The sequence below is a fragment of the Ceratotherium simum genome, chromosome 7, assembly GCF_057802395.1.
Source record: "Ceratotherium simum simum isolate JZ-2026a chromosome 7, ASM5780239v1, whole genome shotgun sequence".
Lineage (NCBI taxonomy): Eukaryota > Metazoa > Chordata > Mammalia > Perissodactyla > Rhinocerotidae > Ceratotherium > Ceratotherium simum.
The window spans coordinates 33,237,953-33,265,727 of NC_141906.1; the positions used below are offsets into that span (position 1 = coordinate 33,237,953).

At 38.0% G+C, this 27,775-nt stretch overlaps 1 protein-coding gene across 3 annotated transcripts in view; it reads left to right on the forward strand.

Moving 5' to 3' along the window:
• ACER3 (alkaline ceramidase 3) overlaps positions 1-17,931 on the forward strand; it is a 162,205-nt gene extending 144,274 nt beyond the window's left edge. For 2 of the 3 annotated variants that reach the window (XM_087433482.1, XM_004434026.3), the window contains 4 exons: positions 4,647-4,748; positions 6,882-6,986; positions 15,629-15,674; positions 16,167-17,931. In XM_087433482.1, coding sequence (XP_087289608.1) covers positions 4,647-4,748; positions 6,882-6,986; positions 15,629-15,674; positions 16,167-16,220 — 307 coding nt within the window. In that variant the 3' untranslated portion in view covers positions 16,221-17,931. The remainder of the gene's footprint in view (positions 1-4,646; positions 4,749-6,881; positions 6,987-15,628; positions 15,675-16,166) is intronic. The other variant, XM_087433481.1, reaches the window with a different exon arrangement.
• The last annotated feature ends 9,844 nt before the right edge of the window (positions 17,932-27,775 follow it).

Genomic DNA, 27,775 nt, shown 5'->3' on the forward strand with positions numbered 1-27,775 from the left:
AGCCTTCCTTTAGGGAATATGAGTAGCCTAAAAAACCCAAAGTTACTGATATTGGGGGTTCCCTAACAATTGGCCCAGCAAAATAAATGTACAAGGAAGGTTACTAGTGTAAAGGCCTCAACCATATGCTTAGAGCTTGTGGTCACCGTTTTAGTTTCCCATTCTTGAGAATGAGGAGATAGTGCCAGACATAGGATGAATACATCCAATATGAAAGATAGAGGCCAAAATAAATAAAAAGGAAAAAAATGAAGTTAGAAGAAAAACTTATACGTGAAAAGAAAATTTCAGAAACAACAAAACAACATCAATTCACTAATATTCCTAGAAATATACTGTACCTATGATTCAAAGAGTAGGATGCTGTAAAAAAGGAACATTCAGAGAGTCTAATAAAGAAATATATTAAAAATATGATAAAATGAAAAATTGAGGTGATGGTTTTGAAAGATACAGTTCAAGAAGCCACTGGAAACCCTTCTCCTCAACACACATTATGATTGCATTATGGTCCATCACCCCTCCGTCCACCAGCAAGCATCCACCACAGGAGAGGCACTAAAGTCATGGTATTGTCCAGAGTAAACAGGACAGCATGGGGCCTCAGGACCCTTGGGCCGCTCACGCACCGCCACTGCTGTGGAAAAAAAGCAAGATGTTTCCTCAAGTCGATAGGCTTCACAGTGGAAAGGGCAGAAGCAAAGACAGACACACACACACACACCCATGCACACACACATGCACTCACATGCGCATGCACACACACCTTGGGGGCCATCAGGATGATGAGAAAGAAACGGAGAATAGAAGAGACTTGATAGGAATATTACTGGGCCAGAATAGAAGGACCAACATAAAAAAGCAGGGGGAGGTGTGCAAAGAAAATGGAAGGGAGGAAATCATCACCAAAATAATTCTGTAATATCCTATAATTGAAAGATATGAGTTATTAGATTGAAATAACCCACTGGCACAATGGGTGGAAATAGAACCAGGCCAGTTTCAGAATTCTAGACGAGATTCCACAAGTTTATAGAGTTAGAAGGCAGATATATATACCAAGGATCAGGACTCAGAATGGCTTTGGACTAAACGAAGCAAAACTGTAAGCTAGAATTATAGAATTCTAACTTAGAATCTATAGCCAGCCAAACTATCAATAAAATATGGGGACAAAATACATTTGCATACATTCAAGTTCTCAAAGAAACTTATGTCCAATAAACTATTGCTCAGTAACATATTGGAGGATGTGCTTGAAAATGAGAGAGTAAACCAAAGAGGAGGAAGACGTGTGATATAAAACACAGGAATTCCAACACAGAGAGAGGTAAAGGCAATTCCCAAAGTGACAGTGAAGGTGAAGGGAAGGGAGTTCTCAGATGATAGCTCTATTCTAGATAGGCAGCCAGTCCAGAATGAAGCATTGTGACTCCAGAAACAGATATGTTGAGGGCCATCTGTATTACACACTCTTGTACCTGATAATATGTGGGTAGTCTGTCCCCAGAGTCTTACCTGTACTTAGTTTGCATGGACCATGTGCTGATGAAGTTCTTGCTCTCTCCTGCGCACCCTGCTACCTGGATAACAAAGACATTCATTTCACCCCACAGAAGAATTTTGGTTTGAACTACTGCTGAGAGCTGAAGATTGGCCCTGGTAAGTAAGCTTAGAAGCAGAAAATAGAGAGTACCCCACTCCCACTGATCATATTCCTGTCACATCTCAGCACCTGGCCCACACTGCAGCCCTGTCAGGTGCCTTCACTGGGTTGAGCCCTATGTTTCCTGGGACTCATTCTTGCCTCCCCCAAATGGGGCTATCATAAACTCTGAAAAGCTGAAGACAGACTATGACTCTCTTAAGCTCGTCTTCTCTGAGAACCTTCATCAGTGGCAATAATTCTCTTTCCATGCACAGCCAGGTTTGTGCTTTCCTGATGATTTTTAAATTAATCGCCTTTTTCATTCATTTATATACAAATACTCATAGTTAAAATAACAAAATATTTGAGAAAATCTATTCTTGTCATTCTCCATGTTAAAAAAATAAGGGAGAAAAACTACATGATGATAGCAGTAATTTAGAGAAAGCATTCTGTAAAATGCAACAGCTATTTATGATCTAAAAACACCAAAATAAAACCCTTTACAAACTAGTAATAGAAGGGAACTTTCTTAACCTGTAAACTCTACAGCATCTAACACATTTAATCAGGAAATGTTAAAAAAAATTCAACATCAAGAATAAAACAAGGATATATATTATTACCATCTCTGTTCAACATTATACTGGTAGAAGTCCTATCCAACATAGTATTTGCAAATGACCTGATCATGTACAGAAAATATCACAGGATGTGTACCAAAAAACTACTAGAAGCAATTAAGTGGAATTCATCAAGGTCACGAGATTCAAGTCGATATTCAACAATCATGTGTCTATGTACTAACAGTAAACAATTGGGAAGTGAAATTTTCAAAAATACAATTTACAGTAGCATCAAAAAACATCAAATGTTTAGGGATTAAATTTAGCAAATATGTGCAAGACCTGTATATTGGAAACTACAATGAACAGTTTTTTTGCTGAGGGAAATTAAAGAAGACCTAAATAAATGGAGAGATGTACCATTTTCATTGGTTAGACAACTCAATATTATTAAGATGTCAGTTGTCCCCAAATTGATCTGTAGGTTCAATGCAATCACAATCAAAATCTCTGCAGGCTTTTTGGTAAAAGTGAGAAACTGATTCTGAAATTTACAAGGTAATGCAAAGGATATAGGATAACCAAAACAGTTTTGAAAAAGAACAACAAAGTTAGAGAACTTATGCTACTTGATTTACTCTGTGCTACACTAATCAAGACAATGTGGTATTGGTGGTAAGAATGAAATATAGATCAATAGAACATCCAAAAATAGACCCACATATCCATACTAGCCTGATTTTAAATAAACATTCTAAGGTAGTTCTGTGAGGAACGGATAATCTTTCCCACAAATTGTGCTGAAACAGCTGGATATTCTTATTTAGAAAATGAACTTAAACTCACACCATTACAAAAATTTACTAGAAGTGAATCATATCCCTAAATGTAAAAGCTAAAATTATAAAACTTCTAGAAGAAAATATAGGAGAAGTCTTTGCAACCTTTGTTTAGCCAACGAATTGTTAAATAGGACACAAAAAGTACAAACTGTAATGAAAAAATTGCTAAGTTAAACTTCATCAAAATAACAAACTTTTGTTCTTCAAAAGACACTGTTAAGAAAATGAAAGGCAAGTCACAGACTTGGAGAAAATATTTTCAGAATATATGTTTAACAAAGGACTTACATTTAGAATACATAAAGAACTCCTACAACTCAATAAGAAGTCAAGTGACAATTTTTTTCAAATGGGCAAAGATTCAACAAACACTTTATTGGATGGCAAATAAGCATGTGAAAAGATACTTAATAACATTAGTTGCTAAGGAAATGCAAATTAAAACCACAATGAGATACCACTACATACCTACTAGAACAACTGAAATGAAAAAGACTGATGTCATAGCAAGTGTTGGCGAGGATGTAGAACAAGAAATGCTTGTACACTACTGGTGGGAATGTAAAATGATACAATGTCTTAGGAAAACAGTTTAGCAATGTCTTAAAAAGTTTAACATTCACCTGGCATACAAACCAGCCATTCCTCTCCTAGCTTTTTACCCCAAAGAAATGCAAGTGTATATCCATACAAAGACTTATTTATGAATTTTCATAGCTGCTTTATTTGTTATAGAAAAATCTGGAAACAACACAAATGTCCACCAACACTACTTGGACAGATAAACAAATTATGGTATATCCATACAGTGGAGTACTACTCAGCAATAAAAGCAAATGAAGCACATAACAACATGGATGAGTTTCAAAATAATTATGCAAAGTGAAAGAAGCCATACAATAAAGAGGGTATACTGTATTATTCCATTTATATAAAATTCTAAAAAAAATACAAACTAAGCTTTTGGAGGTGATATAGATATGTTTATTATCTTGATTGTGGTGTACACAGATGAGTACACAGATGTACTCATCAAGTGTACACTTTAAATATATGCAGTTTAATGTAAGTCAATGATACCTCATTGAAGCTATAAAAAATATATAAGCTACTGTTGATATTTTGAGTAACTCACCAAGCTTCAGTTTCCTCATCAGTGAAATGAGAAGAATAATACCTGCCTCATAGAGTTTATTTGAAGATTTTATTCATAAGGTGTGTGCTTATTTATGTATATTGTGTGTGTATCTAATTTACAATAGTGCCTGACACAGATCAGGTGACTCAGTCAATGTTAATTCTATTCCACTGCCCACTGCCTCTTCCATGGGGCTGATAAAGTTATTGGGGCTTTCAGATTACCTTCTTGATATGCTTAGCAAAGTCTTAGTGGCACATTCTCTCTCAGTAACGTTCTCTCTCTCTCTTTTAATGGCTAATGTAATAGGCAAATGTTTTAGAGAATTTAATGGATAGGTTTGCTTTTAATACCAATGAAAACCTTTCCTTCTCATGAAAGTGATGACTTCAAGCTCTGATTATGACATGAGTTGACAAAATTTCATTTTGCTTTTCTTTTTTTACCCACAGGGTTTATCCATGGCTTAGAGGACTGGGTTATACGTCCTTGGGTCTATTTTTATTGGGATTTTTATTATGGAACATAGATAACATCTTTTGTGAATCACTGAGGTAAGATATATTTTCAGTCTTTGAGAGCTATTTTTGGAAGCAATCTATTAAGCAGAGAATTCGATAGGCATATAGAATTATTAGTGTCCTGAAGTGAATTTTTGCCATTGTAGAAATTAAAAAGATATGTATAGCACAATAAAGTTAAATACTGGGAATACTTGTTTAAATTTCCTAAAATTTGGACCTAAAAATATTTCATAACATCTGTAGGGATTTTTTTGTGTGTGCATCACAGAATCATACAGTTAATCAAATGTTGACTAGATGTGTGAAATCTGCCTCATCCACCTTATTGAAGAAATAAGAATGATTAATAAGCATATGAAATACATGTATATAATTTTGTACTTTAATATGCTTAATGTTATTTTCTAAGAAAGATAAGCGCTCCTTTAACCATCTTGTCAGCAATTATGTATTGACTGGAATTTGAATCTTTGGTCTCTTGGACCCTAGTCTGTCACTCAGACACTATCTTTCTGGGCCTCAATTTCCATAAAATAAACATATTAAATAGGTTAAACTAGTGGGTCCTTCCGACTCAAAGTTCTGTGACCTAACAGTTCTGCATAAGCATAGAGGACAGAGGAAAATATTGAACAGCACCTCAGAGAGGCAAACAGCAAAATTCAGCCTGTGGGAAATCTACGGGATGAATGACCTGGTCTCTTCACCAAGTAAATTGCTGGGGGTGGGGTGGAGGGGTACATATAGGTTAAAAGAGACTTAAGAGATATATCAACCAAATGCAATGTGTTGACCTTCATTGGATCTTGATTCAAACAAACCAACTGTAAAAAAACAAAAAAGCTTATGAGGTAATTGTAACTTTGATTAGTAATTGAATATTTGACGATATTAAGGGATTATTGTTAATATTTTAGGTGTGAAAATGGTATTATGGTTATGTTTTAAAGAGGTTTTAATCTTTTAGAGATATATACTGAAATATTTAGAGATAAAATGATATGATATCTGGGATTTACTTCAAAATAATATGAGGAGGGGAGAAGTGGATGAGAGTTTAGATCATACAAGATTGGCCATAAGTTATAATTGTTGAAGCTGGGTAATAGGTACATTATTATTTTGCCTATTTTTGCACGTTTGAAATTCTCCATAATAAAAAGTTAAATAAGTAAATGTAGACTTTAAATGCACACAAACAAACAAATAATACACCTTGCTTAGAAAATTAAGATCTAAGTGAGAGGTTCTGAATCAGTAATACCCATCAGAACCCCCATTGGATCTTTTACACTGCTGAGGTAAGTCATCACCCTCTGGGTGAGAGCCACTAGGAAACAAAGTAGGTTCTTAGAGATGGCGATTGTATCAAAAATTCATGGGAATATCTAGAAAAATAATTTGATGTTTCACATTGATTTTTTTCCCTCTAATAAATGAGAATATGGTACACACTTAATCAAAAGATCTAGAATTTGAGACTCAGTTGTGCCACTAGCTGATTGACTTGGGCCACATCAATTAATCTTTCTGAATTTTAGCTTCCTAATTTGTAAAGCAAAGGTAATAATAGTCACCTCAAAGACTCACTATGAAGTGAAATAGTAGATACAAAAGGACTTGTATCTATTATTAGATACAGTCTATTAGACTGTATGGTGCTCTTCGAAGATGATGGTTGTATGTAGGGCATAGGATAAGCATGTATCTAGTTTCTTCAGTGAATAGCTAAGTAGACCAGTGTTCCCCAAAGTGTGTTCCAGGAAACACTTGTTCCATAAGGTATTAATAAGATATTACCTGAAAAAAGAGTTCGTGGATTAGTAGGTTACCTGAAAAAAATGAAAATAAACTCTTTTAATCATGGTAGGACTTTTCAGAGCCTTTAATCTGTTAATATGCATTACAAATCTCCAAGAGGGCAATAAACTATGTACTGTTTCCCACATTTATTTTGACCAGAGAGTCATTTCATGGAACTTCTGCTAGGTATACTATTCCTCAAAATATACTTTGGAAAACAATACAGCAGACTACAGCAGACTTAAGGAAACTAAATAATTGCCATATTTGAGAATGACATTTCAAAATGCTCTAAGACTGTCAGCATTAGTTGACAGTCTTAAAAAATTAACATGGTGATTTTTTCCCCTCTCCATACAGGAACTTTCGAAAGAAGGTGCCGCCTATTATAGGTGTTACCACACAATTTCATGCATGGTGGCATATTTTAACTGGCCTTGGTTCTTATCTTCACATCCTTTTCAGGTAGGAAATAGAAGACTTTTAGCCTAGTATTGGAGTGTTGTTTTCGTTACTCTTCAAATAGGATGGTGTAAATATAAAATGTCAGAGACAGGATTAGGAACTTGCGTTCCACCTTTGCCTCTGCCACTGGGTGACCTTAAGCAAGTCCTTTCTCCTCTTTGAAGCTCGGTTTTCTCATCCTTAAAGTGAGACAGTTGTACTAACTGACCTCTGACACATGATCTACATTTTAAGTAGATTATTCATCTCCTTTTTTAGTGCAAGTAGGATATAAACATTTCCATTTCTTGTTGATCAGCGTGTCTTTGTTTATAGAGAACAAATTGAGTGGGTGGGGGAGCAGCCAGATCCCCTGAGGAGGGCACTGGGAAAGCTTGAGTAGCTGAAGTCCCAGCTTAATTTGTCTTCTTTCCTGAAATAAATTGCTTGCCACTTCTCTTCCCCTGCTCCTCTAATAAAGAGGCTGTTGGAGGTCAGCCATTTACAGCAAAAATGGAATCAGAATTCGCTCTGATCACCCTATTCAAATAATACCTCCATATCTCTCTCTCCCCTTACCAGGCCTTATTTTTCTTCAAACCATTTATAACCAGTTATATATCTATTTACTTGTTTACCTCCCCCAACTAGACCATAAGTTCCTTGAGAGCAGGGGCGTTATCTTATTCACTGCTACTCTCCCAAATGCTTAGAACAATGCCTGTCACATAGTAAGTGCTTAGTATATGTTGTTAAATGATTTAATGCGTGAAGTGTACATATTGATCTCTTTACCAGGGGATTAGGCTATGTTTAATCTCAAATTCTTCTCAAGAATTGAGAGAGAAGAAATATTTGTAGAAAGGAGAAGAATATTTTCCTTTAAACCAATGTGAAAATTTACTCAAGTGAAATTTTTAGAATTCCTCCCCAAAATAACATTTGCATCTCACCTATCTGGAGATCAACTTATTTAGGCAATTTGAATTATCTAAAATTTAACTAACTGAGAATTATATAAAAAGAACTTCTGGGCAGCTAAGTAAGAAGCATTGAATTCATGCTGCGAAGAGCTCAAGGTTTTTAATCATAGAAGAGCTCTTTAAACTCTAGCTCTAAGTATATTTATTTTACTTTTTGCAGCTTCTTACTGCATTGATTATTTGGATTCTCAACCGATAGCATATTAGAAATATCTGATTTAAAAGGAAAGGGATATGGGTGGAAATGTTTGTGGAAATTGACCAATGATAGAAAAGGAGAAAGAAGAATAACTGTAAAGCAAACCCAAGAATTAAAAACTTAGCACCTTAACACTACCAAGAAGTCTCAAGAACATTTCTGCAGTGTAATACAGTATGGTAATGAATTTCTATAATAACTACTCAAAAAGAGGGGAAATTTTACTCATTATATTCTATTTTAAAAGGCTAAGGCTTCCCATTTTCCCCTTCCGTTTTCCACCTTTCACTTTCCATCTTCCTTTCGCTTTCTTGTTCTTCTCTCCTCCTGGTGTGGAAATCCTTCAAGGAAGCAGGGCAGTGAGGGGGAAGAAGTGCTGTGCAGAGCTGGCAGCATTTAATGTGCAAGGACTAGGGAATTAGGAAAAGGAGGAGTCAGTGGTAGCAGCATGCTGAGCTTCCAAGAAAATCTGGTGGTGATGAGGAAGGGGCTGCTGTGCAGGGCAAGGAAGCAGGGTGATGAAGGGGAGAGGTGTGGAAAAGGTGGATGGAGGAGGCGGCTGGAGTTGGGAAATGGGTTACATTGAACAAATAATTGATTAAACAAAAAGTAAATATATTGAGGATAACAAAAGCCTGATTTCTCCACTGTCTCAGAAGGGATTTGCAAACATGGAAAGAGAAAATGCTAAAAGGGACTCTGAGGTAGTTAGATTGGAATTAAAAGTATTGGTGTGAATTCATGAGTGTGTGACACATACACACATACATATGTACACACATTCAGATATAGAAAAAGTTAGATGTATGTGTGTTGTATAAATTATAAATATATATGTATACATATGTTTACATATACCTATATTGCCTAGCTATGTCCCCTATTTGAAGGGCTCAAAAGCAACCGCTGGCCAAAACTAAGATAATTTGAGTATCAAAATTAAATTGCAAGAGTTTTAAATTACAACCTATTGAATAAAATAGGAATCTGTGAGTGCATACTAATATAAATAAATAAATGAATAAATAAATGAAACCGGAAAGCTCTTCCTTACACAAGAATGCCAACTAATAAATATAGAAGGAACAATGGAAACAGATAATCATCATTTGGCAACCATCTTAGGGATAGTTGATAGGCATTAGTTATCTTTGGATGCTCTGGCTGATAGGTGGAAGTTTGATGAGGAACACATATTTGCATAAATCAGAATGTTTCCCCAAGAAATAGTAATCCAAAGGGGAAAATGGTGACTTGACAGTGAAGAAAACTGGCAGCAATCAACTTGACCATGCATCTGAGGTTAACATTACCCATATTGGAGCAGGTCAGTATAGTATGTCTCCTGATGTAATGCACTGAGATGAGCTCAACATCATTTTTGTGGTGTTCCTGCCAAAAATGCATGGCCTAGGTCTGGCCATATGGAAACAGTGATGGACCCATGTTGAAAGTCCTACAGAATGAAAGTCCTGTACTCTTTAAGACCATCAAGTACATGAGAGAAGGAAAGACTAAAGAACTGTTCTAAACAGTTTTAAACACTGTTAAGACATGGCATGAAAACTAAATGCAATGCATGTTTCTGGATAGGAACCTGGATCAGAAGGGAAAAAAGAGAAATTGTTGGGACAGTCAGCAAAATTTGAATGAAGTCTTGACTTGAATGGTAGTATTGAATTAATGTTAATTTCCTGATGGAAAGTGTTGTATTATGGTAATTTAGGAGAGTGTCGTTGTTTGTGGTGATATACACTGGAATATTTAGGTGTGATGGGCATTATGTTATACAAAGACTCTATAAGAGTATGTATATACGTTGTACATATGTGTATTTGTGTTTGTGTGTGTTTGTGTGTATAAAACAAATGTGGTTAAATGATAACAGTTGGGGATCTGGGAGAAGTGGATACAGGAATTCTTTATACCAATCTTGCAACTTTCCTGTAAGTTTGAAACTATTTTTTAAATTAAAAAAAAAAAAAAAAAGACGTGGAAAGTCCAGGCTCCAGATAATGTTTTTTTTGAGATTTGTAGTAAATGAGCAAACAGAAAAATGATCATCTCAATGGTAGTCAAAACATGCCTTCTAAAACAATGAGATATTCATTTTTGTGAAAAAGAGGGGGCTAAATATACATATATGCTTATAAATGCATGAACTGTCTTCATAAGAATATGTAAACTGGTAAGTAACAGCAGTTATCTCTGGGCTGAGGGTCAGGGGTAGGAGAGAAACCTCTTTTTTTTCTGTATACTCTTTTATACTTGAATTTTTTACCAAATGATTGTATTACCTATTCAAAAAATAATTTAAAAGTAAAACAATGGGATATTTTTATATCCATTAAGTGAGCTACAGTATTTTGAAATTCCCGTCTGTATTCTTTAGTCGCAGTGAACTGGTATGATCACACATCACTTGTCAGTGTAAATTGATACAACCCACTTGGAAAGAAATTTGACACTACATGTATTCATGAAAAGAAAATGTTTATATTTTTTATCCCAGTTATTATATTCCTCAGAATTTATCTTAAATAACCCATAAAAATGAAAATGTGTGTGTAAACACAAAAATGTTTATCACAAGGTTAATTTAGCAAAACAACAAAAATAATAGAAAAAAATAAAACAAACTACCCAATAGGGCAGAATCAATCATAAAGTAATTATAGTATGTCCTTTATTATATATTATATATATATAAGTATATATTATATAAAGTAAGTTATAGTATGTCAGCTATTTAAAATTATAAATATGAAAAATTTATAGCAACACAGAAAGATATTTTTATTTTTAAGTGAAACACTAAAATCATATCTGTAATTATTAAACCTGTTAAAAATTAACTTGCATGTGGACAAAGGTTAAAGCAAATACAGAAAAATTGAAGCATTTTGACTAGATTTAGTGGCAGAGTTTTGAGTTAACTTTTTTCTTTGTTTTCTATTAATGTTAAAATGTTTTACAATGATTTTTTAAAGGAGGCAGGGAAGGGCCGGCCCCGTGGGTTAGCGGTTAAGTGCACACACTCTGCTACTGGCGGCCTGGGTTCGGATCCTGGGCGCGCACCGACTCACCGTTTGTCGGGCCATGCTGAGGCGGGGTCCCACAAACAGCAACTGGCAGGATGTGCAACTATAACATACAACTATCTACTGGGGCTTTGGGGATAAAAAGGGGCAAAAAAATAAAGGAGGCAGGGAAGAATAAAATATGTTTTAGACATATTTTATCCTAAATAACTAAAATAAAAGAAGCTTGGATGTTTAAGCTTCAGTTATATGGAAATTTTGTTTCTATGGGTATTGAATGGAGCTTGTGAATAATAATACTTCAGAGTGATGATTTGAGAATTTAATAATATAATACATGTGCCCTTTAAAACTTAAGTAATGTACAAATGTTTGTTTTAAACAAAGAGTTGACACAGTAGAGTAAAAATATCTGAGTTCAGATCTTTGCTCCATCACTTCATAACTGTGTACCAGTCTTGAGCCAAGTTATTTACTTGGCTCTAAACCTCAATTTCCTAATATGTTAAATAAAGATAATACCATTTACTCCATAGATTGTTGAAATGATTAAATTGAACAGGACTTCCTTTTGCAGTAATGTCAGCCTAGGTTATTCAGACAAATGACCTGTTCAAAACAACTAAAAGTGCTGGATAAAATATTAAAAGCATGAAAGACTGGCAAGATTAAAAGAAAATAACATGTCAAAGTGTAAGAGAAAGCAGGTTCCTAAAAAGGAACACCACAGCTACTTTGGGCTAGAAAAATTTTTGTCAATCCATCACATTTAGGCTCTGATTTCATGGCTTCATGGAACAAAGGGGACAGAAGTCAAGGCCCAGGGCTCACCAATGGAAAGGAGCCAGCCCAAGGAAAGGAGTCTAATGGAAGGCTTCCACACATTAAGCTGGATGAATCAGAAGTAAACAAATGCACTCTATACTCCACCCCCAATTGACTGCAAAGTGAGTTGTTTTGGCACTAAGCAGAGCAAGAAAAAGAAGGAAAGTGGAGGAGAGGAATATGTTTCACAGAAGTCTTGGCCATCAGGCATCCCTCACACAGATTTGCAGCCCATCCACCTAAATGATCTGGGGAACTTCATTCCATGAACTGGGGTGAAGTTTGTCCTAGACCTGTAGTATCCCCACAAGTGCCTGGTAAAAGCAAACACCAAACCCTTCTGGAGAAAAACTTCTTCATCCTAGTTTCCAAAGAACCTTCAAAAGTAATTTTTAAGAAGAGTAAGCAGCATACAGTCAAAAGTAACCAAGCACACAAGGAAACAAGACACCATGAACAAGAACCCAACAGAAATGGTATCGTAGAAAGAGACCTGCAGAGATATCAGACATTATAATTATTAATGATTATAAAAATAATGTTAATTCCTATCCTTGAAATAAATCAGACTTAAAAATAACTTCAAGGAAAAAGACACTCTTTCAAGCAAATTTGAAAAAGAACCAAATAGAATCTCTAGAAATGAAAACTCTAGTAGCCAAACTGCAAAACTCAATGTACAATATAGGACTAATAACAAATTAGATTCTGTTGAAGAGAGAATTAGTGACCTGGAAGATAGGTCAGGAAAAAATTACTTAAATGCAGCAGAGACAAAAATACAAAGAACCAAGGAAGTGAGGTTAAGAGAAATGGAAGATAAAGTGAGAGAGTCTAACATATGTTTAATTGGAGTTCCAGAAGAAAAAGCAGAAAAGGGCAGGGGGATATTTCAGTTACCAATGTTACACAACAACCCCAAATTTACCAGCTGAAAATAACCATTTTATTTTGCTCACAATTTTGTAGGTCTTGAATTTGGAAGGCCTCAGCTAGGCAGTCCTCACATGGAGTCTTCATAGGGTTGGTGTCAGATGTCACCTCAGGCTGCAGTCATCTGAAGGCTCCAACTGGGATGGACATCCAAGATGGCTCACTTACATGGGGTGTCATTTGATACTGGCTGTCATCTAGGAGTTCAGCTAGGGCTGTAAACTGGAGGTGCCTACACATGGTCTCATCACTCTCAGTGTTGTCAGCCTTCTTACCTGGCAGAGGGCTTCCCCCAGAGGGAGCATCTCAGGAGAACTAGGCAGAAGCAGCAGGGCCTTTTATAACCTAATCTCAGAATTTATATGGTGTCACTTCCACTGTACTCTATTGGTCAAAGTCACAGATTCAAATAGAATGGACATAGATTCTATCTCTTGATGGGAGATATATTAAAGAATTTGGGGACTCTAGACTCAGGTCTGAAGAGGAGGCACTGCTCAGCTGGTGCTGGTGTCTGAGCTCAGAGGAGAGACCCCATGGGGCTGGGACCCAGGCCTCTTAAGAAGGGCACTGCTGCTACAGGAACAAACTGCTGCCTCCACAGTGACAAAGTGTTGTTGGGATGCCGTTGACAGGAACCACAAGCCAACAGCCCCTTACAAAAATAAGACAAGAAGGAACAAGTCCTTTCTTTCTCCTCCACCTTTGCAGTTTCTCGAATTTTAAGACAGTAGAGTATTCTTCATAATATTTTGATGTTCCTCTTTACAGTTCCGGTTTTGGGTACAGCAGAGTGGCATCATAGCCACATTAAATTACACAAATTCAACTATACATGCTCTTTCACCTTTTCTTTTTTTTTTTAAGATTTTATTTATTTATTTTTTTCCCCCCAAAGCCCCAGTAGATTGTTGTATGTCATAGCTGCACATCCTTCTAGTTGCTGTATGTGGGACGCGGCCTCAGCATGGCCGGAGAAGCGGTGCATCAGTGCACGCCCAGGATCCGAACCCGGGCCGCCAGCAGCGGAGCACGCGCACTTAACTGCTAAGCCACGGGGCCGGCCCGTCTTTCACCTTTTCTTTCTCTTGTTTAAAAGACAATTTTTCGTACTATAAAATTGTTTTGCATATGTATTCATGATATACTATATAGTACTATTCATAATAGTGTGCTCTACATAAAACTGTGCATGCTGTATGTTATGGACAGTTTCATAAATTTTTCAGGGATAAATTTAACTTTACTTTTGCTGTATGCACTGATTTTCAAATCCAGTCTCATCTTCAGAGGTGACTCATATTAAAGGATACTATGAAGAAGCCTTTGTTACTTTCCTGGTTATCTCATTGTAATCCTTGTAGAGCTGATATAGCCATTTCTGAAATAGTTTAAGAATACTCTACTTTAATCCTTACTACCTTTAATCCTTACTACTGTTTCATCCTCAGAGATGAAACGGGCAGTCATGATATGAGTCATATCAAGCATGAGTGGAATTCTCCCTACTAAGCTACAAACAACCTGAGGTCACAGCCTGAGAGTTGATCATTTCTCTGTCTTCCTTAGCTTCTTTTTTTTTTTTTTTAATAATTTTATTTATTTATTTTTTCCCCCAAAGCCCCAGTAGATAGTTGTATGTGTTGGGGGAAGAGGGAGAATCTCCCTCTGCCCTTTCCCTTAAGGTTCTTCTGGCTGGCCAAATAATCAACGAGACAGGTTAGCAGGAGAAAATAATACCAAGTTTAATAACATGTATACATGGGAGAAAGCAGGGACACTGCATTTTTCAACACAATAGCAGAAATTCTCGTCTTAAATATCATTTTCAGCCAATGACAAAGGAGGATTTTGGGGGTGGGGGGAGTCAGTTACAGGAGATTACCACTAAAGCACAGTAAACAAGAGTAAGGTTTGTTATACAGCCCCAAGGCCTCACCTTCCACATTGATAAGTTACTAGAAATGAGCTCACCCCCCCCTTTTCCCAATACAGAGAGGGAGATACCTTTACAAATGGAGACTTCCCTTGTAAATGATTGTCTGACAACTCCTCGCAGGGCCATCCAAAGAATGTGGCCAGAGAGACAGAACTCCCGATAAGATGGGCTTGTTGGTGCCTTTTCTATTGTAACCTCTATCCTAAATTATCTTTTATAGCAGTCATGATAATAACTCCTTCCTAAAACAGATTTTCTGTTTTAAATTCTTTAGGCAGTTTGGGAGGGGAAACTCAAATATTTTTCCTGAGCTCTCTGAGTCCTTATTGTCTTCAGCTCGAAATAATCCGCATACCAGAGTGGTGCTTCCTGGGGCAGCTTGCCCTGAGCACCATCATATGTCATAGCTGCACATCCTTCTAGTTGCTGTATGTAGGACGCGGCCTCAGCATGGCTGGAGAAGTGGTGCGTTGGTGCGCGTCCAGGATCCGAACCCGGTCCGCCAGCAGCGGAGCGCGCATTTAACCGCTAAGCCACGGGGCCAGCCCCTTCCTTAGCTTCTTGACAAGTGTTCTGCACAGAGTAGGTGCTGAAAAAAATGGTTGCTAAATGAACAAAGGCTATACCAATGTTGCTTTTTCATTGTATATACAGAGGCACTATGGTAAAATTTGTCAGTAAGCCAGTTTGCATGGATTAAAAATTAGTCTAAAGAGCTTTCTCCCTCTCCCCTTTCCTTTTAGTTTATATACAAGAACACTTTATCTGAGATACAGGCCAAAAGTGAAGGTAAGTCCACATCCTGGGGAGGGGTGGGTGTGTGATGGGAGGAGGGGGAGTTGAGAGGATGGAATGAAGGTGCAAGAAGGTAGTGGAGAGAGTACTGGCTTTGGAACTACATGCTCTTGAATCTTAAGTCTTCCGCTTACTGCTCTGTGACCTTAGGCAAATCACTTCTCTTTAAGTCTTAGTTTCTTCAGCAATACAATGGAGCTGTTAATAGCTACATTGCAGAGTTGTTTTAAGGATCTGCAATGATTTAAATGCCCAGCTCCATGCTTGACAAAGTAGATGCTTAATACATTTAAATAAATTAAATAAAAATAGTTTCTGAGATCTGGTGCAAGTCTGGAAAGAATATGCTGTGCTCAAGCTACTAACACCAGGACAGTCGCTAGCAAACCTACCGAGCACTGTAGTCATAGCCCATAGATTCTTTTTCAGGGATAACATGGAACAATTTTACCTTCTTTCATTTTGTCCTAACTTGTTTCCAAACAGTTTCTCTTCGGAATCTGGCCAGTGATCTTGTTTGAGCCTCTCAGGAAGCACTGATGAATTATTCCACCAAGAAAACAAAAAAGCACCTACCATAGGCCTGGCCGAATGAATAAGGAAATCCTTAAAGATCTACACATTCAGATATATCATGACCATCACAGCAAAGGAGTGACTTTCTGACTAATGCTGCCAGCCACACACAGAATGAGGAATGGGCTTGTTGGATGTTTAGCTCATGTCTTTATCTCATTTGTCCTCCTCCCTCTCCCCCTCACCAAAGATGTTTAAAATGAAACAGACATGATGTGTGTGTATATACTTGAGTTCTGGAAAAATTGGGCTTTTCTTAATAGTTGAACAGTTTGTGCTGATCATAGGAAATTGACCTTTTTCTCTTTTTTGACAAGGGTTGCACGTGAATTATACTTTTCTTAACATTTGATTAAATAATGAAAATAGCTAAGGACTGGCAAACCCCATACAAATGGCCAGCTGTGAGCCAGCACTTGGCTGTGTCAACCTTGATTTATGTTTTTGTCATAGTAACCTCTTGGATGGTTTTCCAAGGTAAAAAGGAGCTCTCTGGGATTCTGGTAGTTCCTCACTGTCTGCCTCTGTGTAGTTGGAGTGTCATAAGCAAGCTCAGACTTGCCACTTGGTTCTATACTTGTCACATCCCAGATTTGTGGTGGGCTCCGGGATGTCTGTGTGGCCACAGCCAATCAGAGTGGGTGGGTCATCTTGTAACCTTTCTGAAGGCCCAGGAGGGCTCCTGTAGAATGTTGTACCTCCAGCCAGTTAAAGTTGCTCTGTTTCCTTTGATCTTTGCAGATCTTTAAGTTGTCACTGTTTTTATGGCTAGGCAAACTTGATTGGTGGTCTAGCCTACCCATATTCCATCCTCCTAGCATAATTTATTTGAAGTTACCAGTGAGTGTCGTACTCTTTTTAACTGACTTTTTAAATTATGCAATATTCCCCAGTTTTCAGAGAGGCCATGGTTATGCCCAGGGAAATGTGTTGGGTTAACCAGAGCTAAAATGATCAGGATCCTATTTGCATAAAGCTTATTAGAATACCTGCTCCTTCATTTTTTGAAGGAAATAGATACAAGGATTGAGAACAGCTCTAACTTACTTGAACTTGTAACAGAGCTCCCCAAAATTAAAGTGCCAAGAAATGGCAGTAAAATCTCATTGTAAGGCAGCTAGTTCTAATTTGGATTTGAATGTATAACACACTGAATCGCTTTTCACAAACAAAACACCTGCCTGGAGTGAACACCTCATTTGACCCCTTTGCTCATATATCACTGTATCTGGAGCTCTGTAGCACTTTGCAGTTTACAGCTTTTCCTGCTTTATACATATTCCTGCTGTAATACATTATTATAAAATCCAGATTGTTTCTATCACACGGTGGCATTACCCCAGATTAAATCCTGAGCTACAGCTTCAAAAGGAACGTCATTTTTTTTCTTATGCAAAGGTATAAAACACTTCTGTCATTTTTCCAGTATTCAGGACGTAGCCTTGGTACAAATTTACAACCAATACAAATTCCCTTGTTTTTCTTCACCTCCTGACTTTAGTTTTAGTCCAAGGACTATTTACTTTACCTTAATGTGCCAACATGCCATTAGACAGATACTTCCACCTACTTGCGTGATCCTCCAGCAAGAGAAACACTTGCCAAAACATAAATCTCAAAAAGCTTTGGTTGTGCCTTAGGAAAGTATAAAATTAAACAGTTCTAAAACACAGGCCGTAAGACTGTTCTTTCTTTTGCCACAAAATTCTGACTTCTGGCTACATTTCACGTGCAGCTACCTAAGCCATCAGCCGTCTTACATTGTTTAATGAGCCCATTTCACCCCATTGTCTTTCTGTACTTCTCACTCAATACACACTTCTGTGTAAAGAATCCTTGTATAGAAACAAAGGCACATCCTTCGTGACGATGCTGCTAAACGTGGTGAGACAGGCTCTGCAAGATCAAAGTGAGATTAGGGTAGAGAGAGCACACCCTCACCCTGAGGCCCTTTAGCGCAGTGTGTTGAATGAGCAATTCAGGCGCCATGCCGCCACCATCGTCACTTGCTGAATCAAGTTGTCCAGCACCTCACTGGAGAAGCATCGCACCCCTGGGTGACTTGTAACACTGTGGCCAATTCTTCAGAGACCCTTGTTTCTGTTGTGAAAACAGACAGCATGAAAGTGCAACAAAAAACATTTCAGGGGTGTTGGGCAGAAAGCAGAGACTAAATCCAGGCTCTTTAATTTTCCAGGTGAGTTCGTGGCTCTGTTTTTCAAAACCCAAGTATTAGCGCACTCAAGACTGTATCTGTGTCATATAGTCTTATGGAAAGACTGCTGACCTTCAGGAGATTGCCAAATCATCTTTGTTTCAGTGGCTTTATTTTTTTCCTTCTAGGTTTCTGGGTGGGCGTTACAAGGTTGGATTACGACCCCCCGCCCTTCCCTTTATTTTCTTGAAAGACTTCCTGTTAGCTAGAGTGTACAAAAAGACTGTTTCCTGCTGAGCAAATAATGGATTTTTGCATATCACCTGATGTGAAAGGTGCTGATCTATGAGCCCTGCAGCAAATTATATTTTAGAAAACAATACTTTATGAGGATGTGAAAGAAGCAGTTTGCTCACACATTTTATTTTTTTATTTATTTTTTTTTTTGTCTTAGACATCAAGTATTTTACTTGAATTGCCCAAAACTTCTCATTTACAAAGATGGTATATAAGCTGTAATGAACATTGGCTGGATTTTGACAACGCAGAGTGCGTTTTGCCTTTCTATTAACAGCCAGTTTTCTTTTCAGAAATTACCTCTTACCCAGACCAGTTCAGCTGTTATTAGGGGTCTCAGCTCACACATTTTAATATCCTTCCTGTGCTGCCATTTTCACTCCAGAAAATTGAAAGAAGTTCGACTTTTTTTTTTTTAAGGAAAAACTAAGTGAAAGGTGGCTGTTAATCTGGCTGCTCTACCTGCCCCTCCCCACCTGGGTGCTTTCACGAAACATTGCCACCACCTGACGTGATCTCTTTTCTCCTTTGCTGTCATATAAATTGATGATTAACAGGAGAAACATTTGTTTTTGAATAATCTACGAATGAGAACGCCAAATAGTGAGTGGTATTTGGTTCAGCAGAATTAGAATTAGATCAAACATTATGGTTGAACCTTAGTGCAAATTTTCCAGGACTGTTAATCTGAGCTTTCCTTACACTAAGAGGATTTTTCTTACATTAAGGAGAAGATGTGTGAGTCAAAGAAAATCAAGAGATCAAAAATTTCAGGTACACTATGCATGAAAATCTTTAAATGCCTGAAAAAACTAAGTTCTATTTTAATGCCAACATCTTCAGAATTTAGCCAATGCCCTTAAAGTGTCTAATAATTTAGTTTCAGGTTTTCTTATGAGTCCTATGGGTTCCATAGTACTTTGCTCTTGGAAAAAATCCTTTGTTGCTAAGTTTGACGGTTTTAGGCCTCAATTACACATTTACATGACAGAAGAAATTCTTTTAACCCTGTAGTTTATGATGTGCTACTGGATAAGCATTTATGTAAAACTGATGTTTCAAAGAGAACCAGTCATAATTGGAATTTGCAACTCTGCGGTGATTTGCAGGTCTACCTCTGTCTTACATTTTGCATCAATATAATTAGTTTGACCACTTTGTCTTGTTTTTCAATGTCTAAAATTACAGCTTATTCACTATGCTGTAAACATTTGGAAATAATGACTAAAATTGGGCCAGAAGTAGTTAAACCCCTTTGTGGAAGGGGTTGTAAAATGAAAAAAAAGAACACTCATGACCCTCCTGACTGGAAAACTTCAATGCTGTTTTTTAAATTGTTGCACTTCTTTTAAGAATAAGAAAAAAAAATTTTTTAATGACTAACTATAGTTGCTAGATGAGAAGTTGCCAGTACTGCTGAGGTTTATGTGAGCATGCCACTGGACTTAACAATTTCTCCTGTTGGGAAGGAAAAACCTCTCCTCTACCCTCTTAGATTCAGTACTTGAGACCTGTGAATTAAACTGACCAAAGACAGATTAGCAAGGGAAAAGGCAGATTTTTATTCACATATGTACACAGGCATTCAGAGAAAAATGTGACTCAAGGAGGCAGAATTTGGGGCTTATATCCCATCTTAATAAGGGAAGAGGGAGTAAGGGCACTGATGGGAAAACAAATGACTTTTAGGAAAAATAAATGGGCCCTTAGAAGAACAGATGGGAGATATGATAGTTTTGTGATGATGTCTGTTTTGGTACCAAAACTCCCAGGGGAGAGGATTTATGGCAGTTGAGTTCTTTGGGGAAGTTCTGCTTTTAGGAAGACAAAGGGAGTTCAGAAAAAAAGGCTCTACCTGCATCTGTTGATTCTCAAATGCCTTCAGCTCAAAATAATTTTTATGCCACAGTGGTGTATTCTGGACCCCTTTCCTCTGTCTAAAACTTCCCTAGAAGTTTCGCAGAGCAGAAGCCGACTTGGAGGCTGTGGAGAGAAGATCAGGGTTAGAAGTTGGGAGGTAAGAGATCTGCAAAGGGAAAAAGACATAGATTTATGGAAAAACAAAAATTAATAGCTAGAACAGATTATAAACTCAGTTTTTGAGTCCAGAGGGCAGTCAATCCAAAGGATTTCTAGACATTGGTCTCGAAGCATCTGTAGATGGTGGAGTAAGGATCGTAGTGGCAGTCTCACCATCATGGTTAGTTCCCAGAGCTCAAAGGACCGTGTTCTGGTGAGCTGCCTGAATGGCCCACACCGTTGTGATAAATGCTTGAACGTTATGTCAAGTTGTCCCGCTTCAGCTTGCAGGGCTTCAGGAAAAGAACAGCTTAGTTCTTAGTGATGCCAAGTCAGAAGGGTGGGAGAAAACCGGAAATGTTAATTACTGACAAAATGCACAAGTTGGCAGGATCCAGCTTACAAAGGGGTGAAAATAGCTCAAAGGGAATGAACAGGACTAGAATCTGATAATCCACAAGGGTGGGTTATACTTTTCCATTGGAACATAGGATTTATCTCTTATAATCCCTCCCATTTTTATCAAAGATAATCAAGGTAAGACTATTTTTGTTTGCCAAACAAATCTAGTCTCGTCAAACTTGGCCTGATTGTTTATGTAAGTGCAGCAAGAATAGTGATTGACAACATAGGTCTTTTTAAGTTTGTTTTGCGGGAACTTTTATTAGGAATCTCAGATTGGACTTTTAAAAGCCTTGAGGCTAGGAAGCCAAGCCAGGAACTTGCCATCAGAGTTCACTTGTGGTACCTGCAGATTTGGATGAATTCCTTCTCGAGGTCCCCAAAATATCCTAAGCTTCCTGGGCCTGCCAGGAAGTAACCTTCTTTACTCACCTATAAGGCTAGGAGCCCTGTAAGCCAGGTACCAGGCCAGTTTTCCAGGAGGGCTTTGTAAGCACTGGCTCCTTAAAGTCAACCTTAGTTCCTTAAAACTGATCATATCTGATTCTGTGAACATCATTTTCAAATATGACATTCCAGTCAAAGCCTTGGTAATATAACCAGTGTTTCCAATTGTGTCCTGTTACAAGGAGAACAAATTCTTATTGAACTTATTCAAATAACTATATTGCCATGAAAATAAGAATATTCAATAAGAGTTTCCAAATTTTGGATGGATCAGGCAGGGAGAAAAGATAAATGTTTCATTTTTGTTTACAAAGATACAATCTACTAAATTGCTGTAAGTTATAGATAGCTTAAGAGAAAAAGGGTTCTGTAAATCCAGAAAATAGAACATTAAAGAATCAGCAATATTCCGAGCAAAAGTCAAAGAAGAAATCCTAATCATTCTTTATCAGTCTACTCAGTCCTGTATGATAAATTCAGGTATTTCTTGATCTTGGGTTAGAGGTTTTATGAACCCCTGAGCTTCTCCATTAGTTCTGGAAATCATTATTCAGTTCAGTGGTATGATCTTAAAGACTGACATCAGAAGCCTGTACCTCAGAGTACCTCTTGTAGTCTTTTACATGGGTCTCAGAGAGTCTTTTTTTGTTGAAGATGAAACCTATAGCTGATTTACAAGAGTTTTCAGAAGAGTATCAGAGTAAAACAGTATCTGTGAATGACAAAAGGCTTAAAATGGCCATGGTTAAAGATCTGATGCGAGTTCATTATAATGCAATTGACAAGCAAATTTGGTTGTCTCTGTGACAGTCAACATTTTAAAATAACTGGTGTTATGAATGATCACATTACCAGGACATATCATGGACAGCTAGGACATTGACAAATTTCTAGAAATTTCATACAATTTCTGAAATACTTATATTAATAACATATACCCATACAAATATAGGAAAGGTTAAGCATCACTTCTTATTTGAGTGCTTGCCATGTGATTTAACATATCAAATAAACCTAGTTAGTTTAACATCTCTTTTTTTACAAAGTAAGAGAACAACTTTGAGATTTTCCAGGGGTCCTCAGGGAAATCTCAAAGTCAGAGGTCACAATGACTTCATTTAGAGTTTGATTTTGGGAAAGATGTCAAAAGGTTTGAACAGTTGATTAAATAAGATCACATATCACTGTGGAACAGTACTTTAGTTACCCATGTAACCAAAGTGACAATTACAGTCTCTTATTATGAACAGACCAGTAATCCAAGAACCTTTGTCCTTCTGACAGAGAGAATGTCAACCTCTAGTTCTGCATCAGGACACTCTTGAGCTCATTTAACATACATATGTATGTATATAAATAAATGCATTCCGTCTTAGCCAGCTTGACCACATGAATGAGATATTCTCCCCGCTCTTCCCTTCTCCCTCCCCCTCTCCCTCCCACCCCTCCTTCAGCAGACCCTTTATAACCTTCTATACTCATTCAGGTTTATGTCCTTCACTTGCCTCTTTCTCCTTCTGGAACAACCTTTAAACAACCTCTAAGCAAATACTTTAGGACCAAATTGCTTTCCTTTTTTTCTTAACAAAAACACATCCTTCAGTCCTTTCAGACCTTTCTGATTGCTTCCCTGCTTTACTGTTTCTAGTATTTTCATTTACATATATTGAGTAGAATTCTTAACCCTTGGTAACCTTAATTTTTAGTGAAAATGAAGTAGACAGTTGTGAACTGTCTGTCACACATCAGCAAATGAGGAAGTAGATAACGGTGAACTGTGTCACATGTCAGCATTCTGTAGTAGATTAGCAAATTTATGAATACACCACCTCAATTGCTAGAGGCATATGTTTCTTTATATTACATTTTTTTCTTTTTTTTTTTTTGAGGAAGATCAGCCCTGAGCTGACATCTGCCAATCCTTCCTCTTTTTGCTGAGGAAGACTGGCCCTGGGCTAACATCCGTGCCCATCTTCCTCTACTTTATATGGGACGCCGCCACAGCATGGCTTGACAAGCAGTGCGTCAGTGTGCGCCCGGGATCCAAACCGGTGAACCCCAGGCCGCCTAAGCGGAGCATGCGCACTTAGCCTGCGCCACCGGGCGGCCCCTATAGTACAATTTTTGAACGTGGTGAAAGAACATGTTTATTAACAGACCCAAATATCTTTAGCCTCTCTGTAAAAGTAAGTCAGATGTAGATAAACTTATGTTTGGTAATTAATGTTTCAATATTTTATCTTATTTGGAAATGACATAAACCCAGATATAGATACTGCTTCACCTGAAATTCAAACTGAAGATAAAACTCTGGCTTTGGACCATAAACTTTTGCCTTGGGTAATGAAACCTTGACATCATTGAGGAAAAAGTGGAAAATGTAAGGGACAACAAGTTTCATCAGGGAACAGTCCTTTCTCTGATAGGCAATCAGAGCAGCTCAGGAGAAGACAGATCAATAAAACCTTAAGCAGTGTTTTTGGCTACAGGATTTCTGTTTTTGATGCACATTCGGCCATTTGGAATAAATAGTACTGACCCCCATCTTAATAGACTTTAAATATCAGGTATTGTTTCACAAGACCTTCTTGTATCATTAAATCCAGCAAATTACTACCTGTTTTGATTGGCAACTAGTGTAGAAAATGATCATAAGAATATTTCCTACTAGAAAATCCTAAAACCTAACTCAAGAAATTCAGTTACAGGCCTGCAGGTGACCTAAGATGGTCTCACTCTGTTTAGCTTGGCTGTCAATATAGCACCAACCACAGGGTGCTTTGCTCACAGTTCGTTTTCAACCTTTATTAACGCGACCTGTTTCATTGCTTTAAAGAGCACAACGCTGATACTTGAACTAGATGTAGTCACTAGTAATTGAAATAGTCACAAAATTGTCATAAAGCTTCTGAAACCAATGTCAGATCTGCAGATCATCCCTTTTAAATTGAGTTTACAGAAGTAACTTTAAGGTTGCAACAGAGTACATTTGTGAGAGAAATTTAAGCACATAAATATGCTTCCTTACCAATATTTATTCTGAGATCATCTGCACCTAAAAGAAAACGATAAAAATGTCTTCTAATATCAAATGGCAAACTACAGGCCACAGGCGGAATCCAGTCTGCAGTTGTATGGCCTTCAAGGTAAGAGTGATTTTTGCATTTTAAGAGTGTTGTTTAGACTTACAAAAAGAAGGAAGAAGAATGTGAACAGAGACATGTGTGGCCTGCAAAGCCTCGACTGCTCACTGTGTGGCCCTGGGAGCTTGCCTCTCTGCTCTGGAGCTTCGGCAGAGGGCTCCAGCCTGAAGTACAGCAGGCCTCCCCCTCCTCTTCCCTGCAAGATGAGTCCAGTGTGTATCTGTCAGAATGCAAATATCTTATACATTTAAGACATCTCTCACTTCCCTGTTGAATGTAATTATAGGATTTGTGTTTAAATATGTATACTACAAAATTATTTCTTTCTACCAGTTTTACTAGTTTGGCAACAGCCTGTTGCAAAGTGCCTAAATCTTTGAAAAGAAATTACATAATTTTGTTTTCATTATCAAGGGAATTCCATTCCATACTGTAAAGTCCAAAAATGCTAGTTGCATTCAGCTTTTGAGTTGACTTCCAGAAGGTTGAGATCTTTTGACCATTTTTTCTCATGCCCTATAAAATGTGTCACATGGTAGTTGTCAAGGGACTCAAGCTATCATAGCCATGTACACTTTCTTTTTTCACTTTCTAAAAGGAAGAGTTCCCAGTCCTTTCCACAATTAGTCCTTGTTTCTTTTTTGGCTCTTTTTAGAGCTAAATTATTTAATATCAATAAGTCTATTTTAAGAAGTAGATATTATCAGTTTCTACTTAATGTACTGATTAGGCATTGTTTACTGTCAAGCATTTCCATACTTTTAATATTTCTAAGTCATTTATCAACGTGAACAACAGACAAACTTTAAGCTAATATAAGGTTCCTAGTTTCATTTTGGTGCAGATGTTTGTTCTACTAGCAATTATTTCATAAACAGGTTGTACTGAATCTATACCAGGAACTAACCACGTTCAGGTGATCTCAGATATGCTTATTCACGTTTTCCATTTGACTTACCAATGCCACAATCATTTTTCTAGAAGATAGTAGAATCATGTATTTTTATCTAATCTACTATAATCTAGGCTATATTTCAGCATTACTTCTCTTTAGGTGAAAGTATTAAATGACACTGTTTTGAATAAGACTTCTGGTAATGTTTGGTCCCTGGTTTATATTTAATATATCTATACATTTGTATAAAGGCAGGGCCACCATGTTTAGTTGTACAGTTTGTGCACTGCATAAAGGCACGCAGTTGGGGGATGGGGGGCGGGGTAGGGGAGTTGTGGGGGCCGAAATCCAGCCTGTGCTCAGCTTGTCAAGTTATGTGCCTTGGTAGGGTTGCATCTCAGGACACACGTTTTTCCAGTTTCCAGGTGAAGGGGGCAGTCTAGGCCAGCAGTGATCCTGCTCATGGGAAGGGTGTTTGGTAATTGTGCTGGAACTTCTTTGTCGTTAGAGTCTTGAACTCTACTGCAGCACCTTTCTACTCCACGCCTGGGTAATGTACAAGGCTGGAAGCTATTAACTTTTCAAGTAAACATTTATGATCTGTAGATACACAGCATTCTCCACTTCAGGAGCTCTGGAGTACACATGAACCTTCCAGCTTCACACAGTGAAGGGGGACAGATCAAAAATGGAAAAAACGTGCTGCGTAAGTCACATTATGTCTATGGTTTCTGTCTTTGGCAATGACCACAGTGCCATCTACAAGATGTAAAACAAGTTAGAATTCGCACAACTCACCTAGTTTTCCACACCACAGCGTTTCTTTTCTTTTCTTTTCTGTTTTTTGAGGTAACATTGGTTTATAACATTACGTAAATTTCAGGTATACATCATTATATTTCGATGTCTGCGTAGACTATGTCATGTTCACCACAAATGTTAGCTTTCCCAGCCAAGCCTGCTTGGATGGGTCATTTCTGTTACTGCTGACCATACGGTAGATTCTTTGACTAGTTCCTCCTTCGTGTGTCAGGAAGGGGCAGCCTTGCCTGGATCAACCAACAGATGCTGGCAAGAGATGAACCAGGAACCCTTGCCTGACAGAACACAAGAGAATTTGCAAAGCAGTTTGGAGTGTGCTTCATAAAGGAGATGACTGAAAAGGAGTTAGGATTGCTTTAATTTCACCTCTGAACAGTACACACCTTTCTAGAGCACCCTGCCACACACACCCCTGCACACGGGCATCCATCATTTGATTTAACAAATTTGTATTGAGCTTACTCCAGGCTCAGCTCTGGCACGTCTGAGATGTTTCTTTCAGCTTCTTTTCTTGCTTCAGCCCCAGACTGGAATGCAGAATGGGTCTACCTAGGTGAGCGAGAGAACAGGACCTGTCTCAGGTGGTAGGGTGGCCTAGTCTCAAAATAGGGCTTGATTCTCAAAGGAAAACGTAGAGAAAGCATAAAAAGAGAAATAGGATTCATTTCTTGAGCGCTGCCATATGGGGACCATATGGCACGGTGCCATCCATTCAAGAAACTTTGGGGGTCAGCCCCGTGGCTTAGCGGTTAAGTGCGCGCGCTCCGCTACTGGCGGCCCGGGTTCGAATCCCAGGCACGCACCAACACACCGCTTCTCTGGCCACGCTGAGGCCGCGTCCCACATACAGCAACTGGAAGGATGTGCAACTATGACATACAACTATCTACTGGGGCTTTGGGGGAAAAACAAAGGAGGAGGATTGGCAATAGATGTTAGCTCAGAGCCAGTCTTCCTCAGCAAAAAGAGGAGGATTAGCATGGATGTTAGCTCAGGGCTGATCTTCCTCACAAAAAAAAAAAAAAATTGCTTTTAAAAAAAAAAGAAACTTTGGAATGCTGTGTCCGTGGTATGTGCTAGAAGCACAGTGGAGAACAAGACAGACACCCCATGGCACTTACAATCTAGTGTCACAAATAACTGTGCCAGTTACATTTGGGATGCGTGTCATGGAGGAAAGGTATAGAGAGCTCTGGGAGTGTGCACTAGTGAACTGGAGAAGAGAAAACTTCCCTGAAGATGAATGTTATGTTAAGAACCGAAGGATGAGAGGAATTAGGAAAGGAAAAAGAGGCTGGTTATAGCAGAGAGAGCAAGAGGAGAGATGAGCAAGAATTAA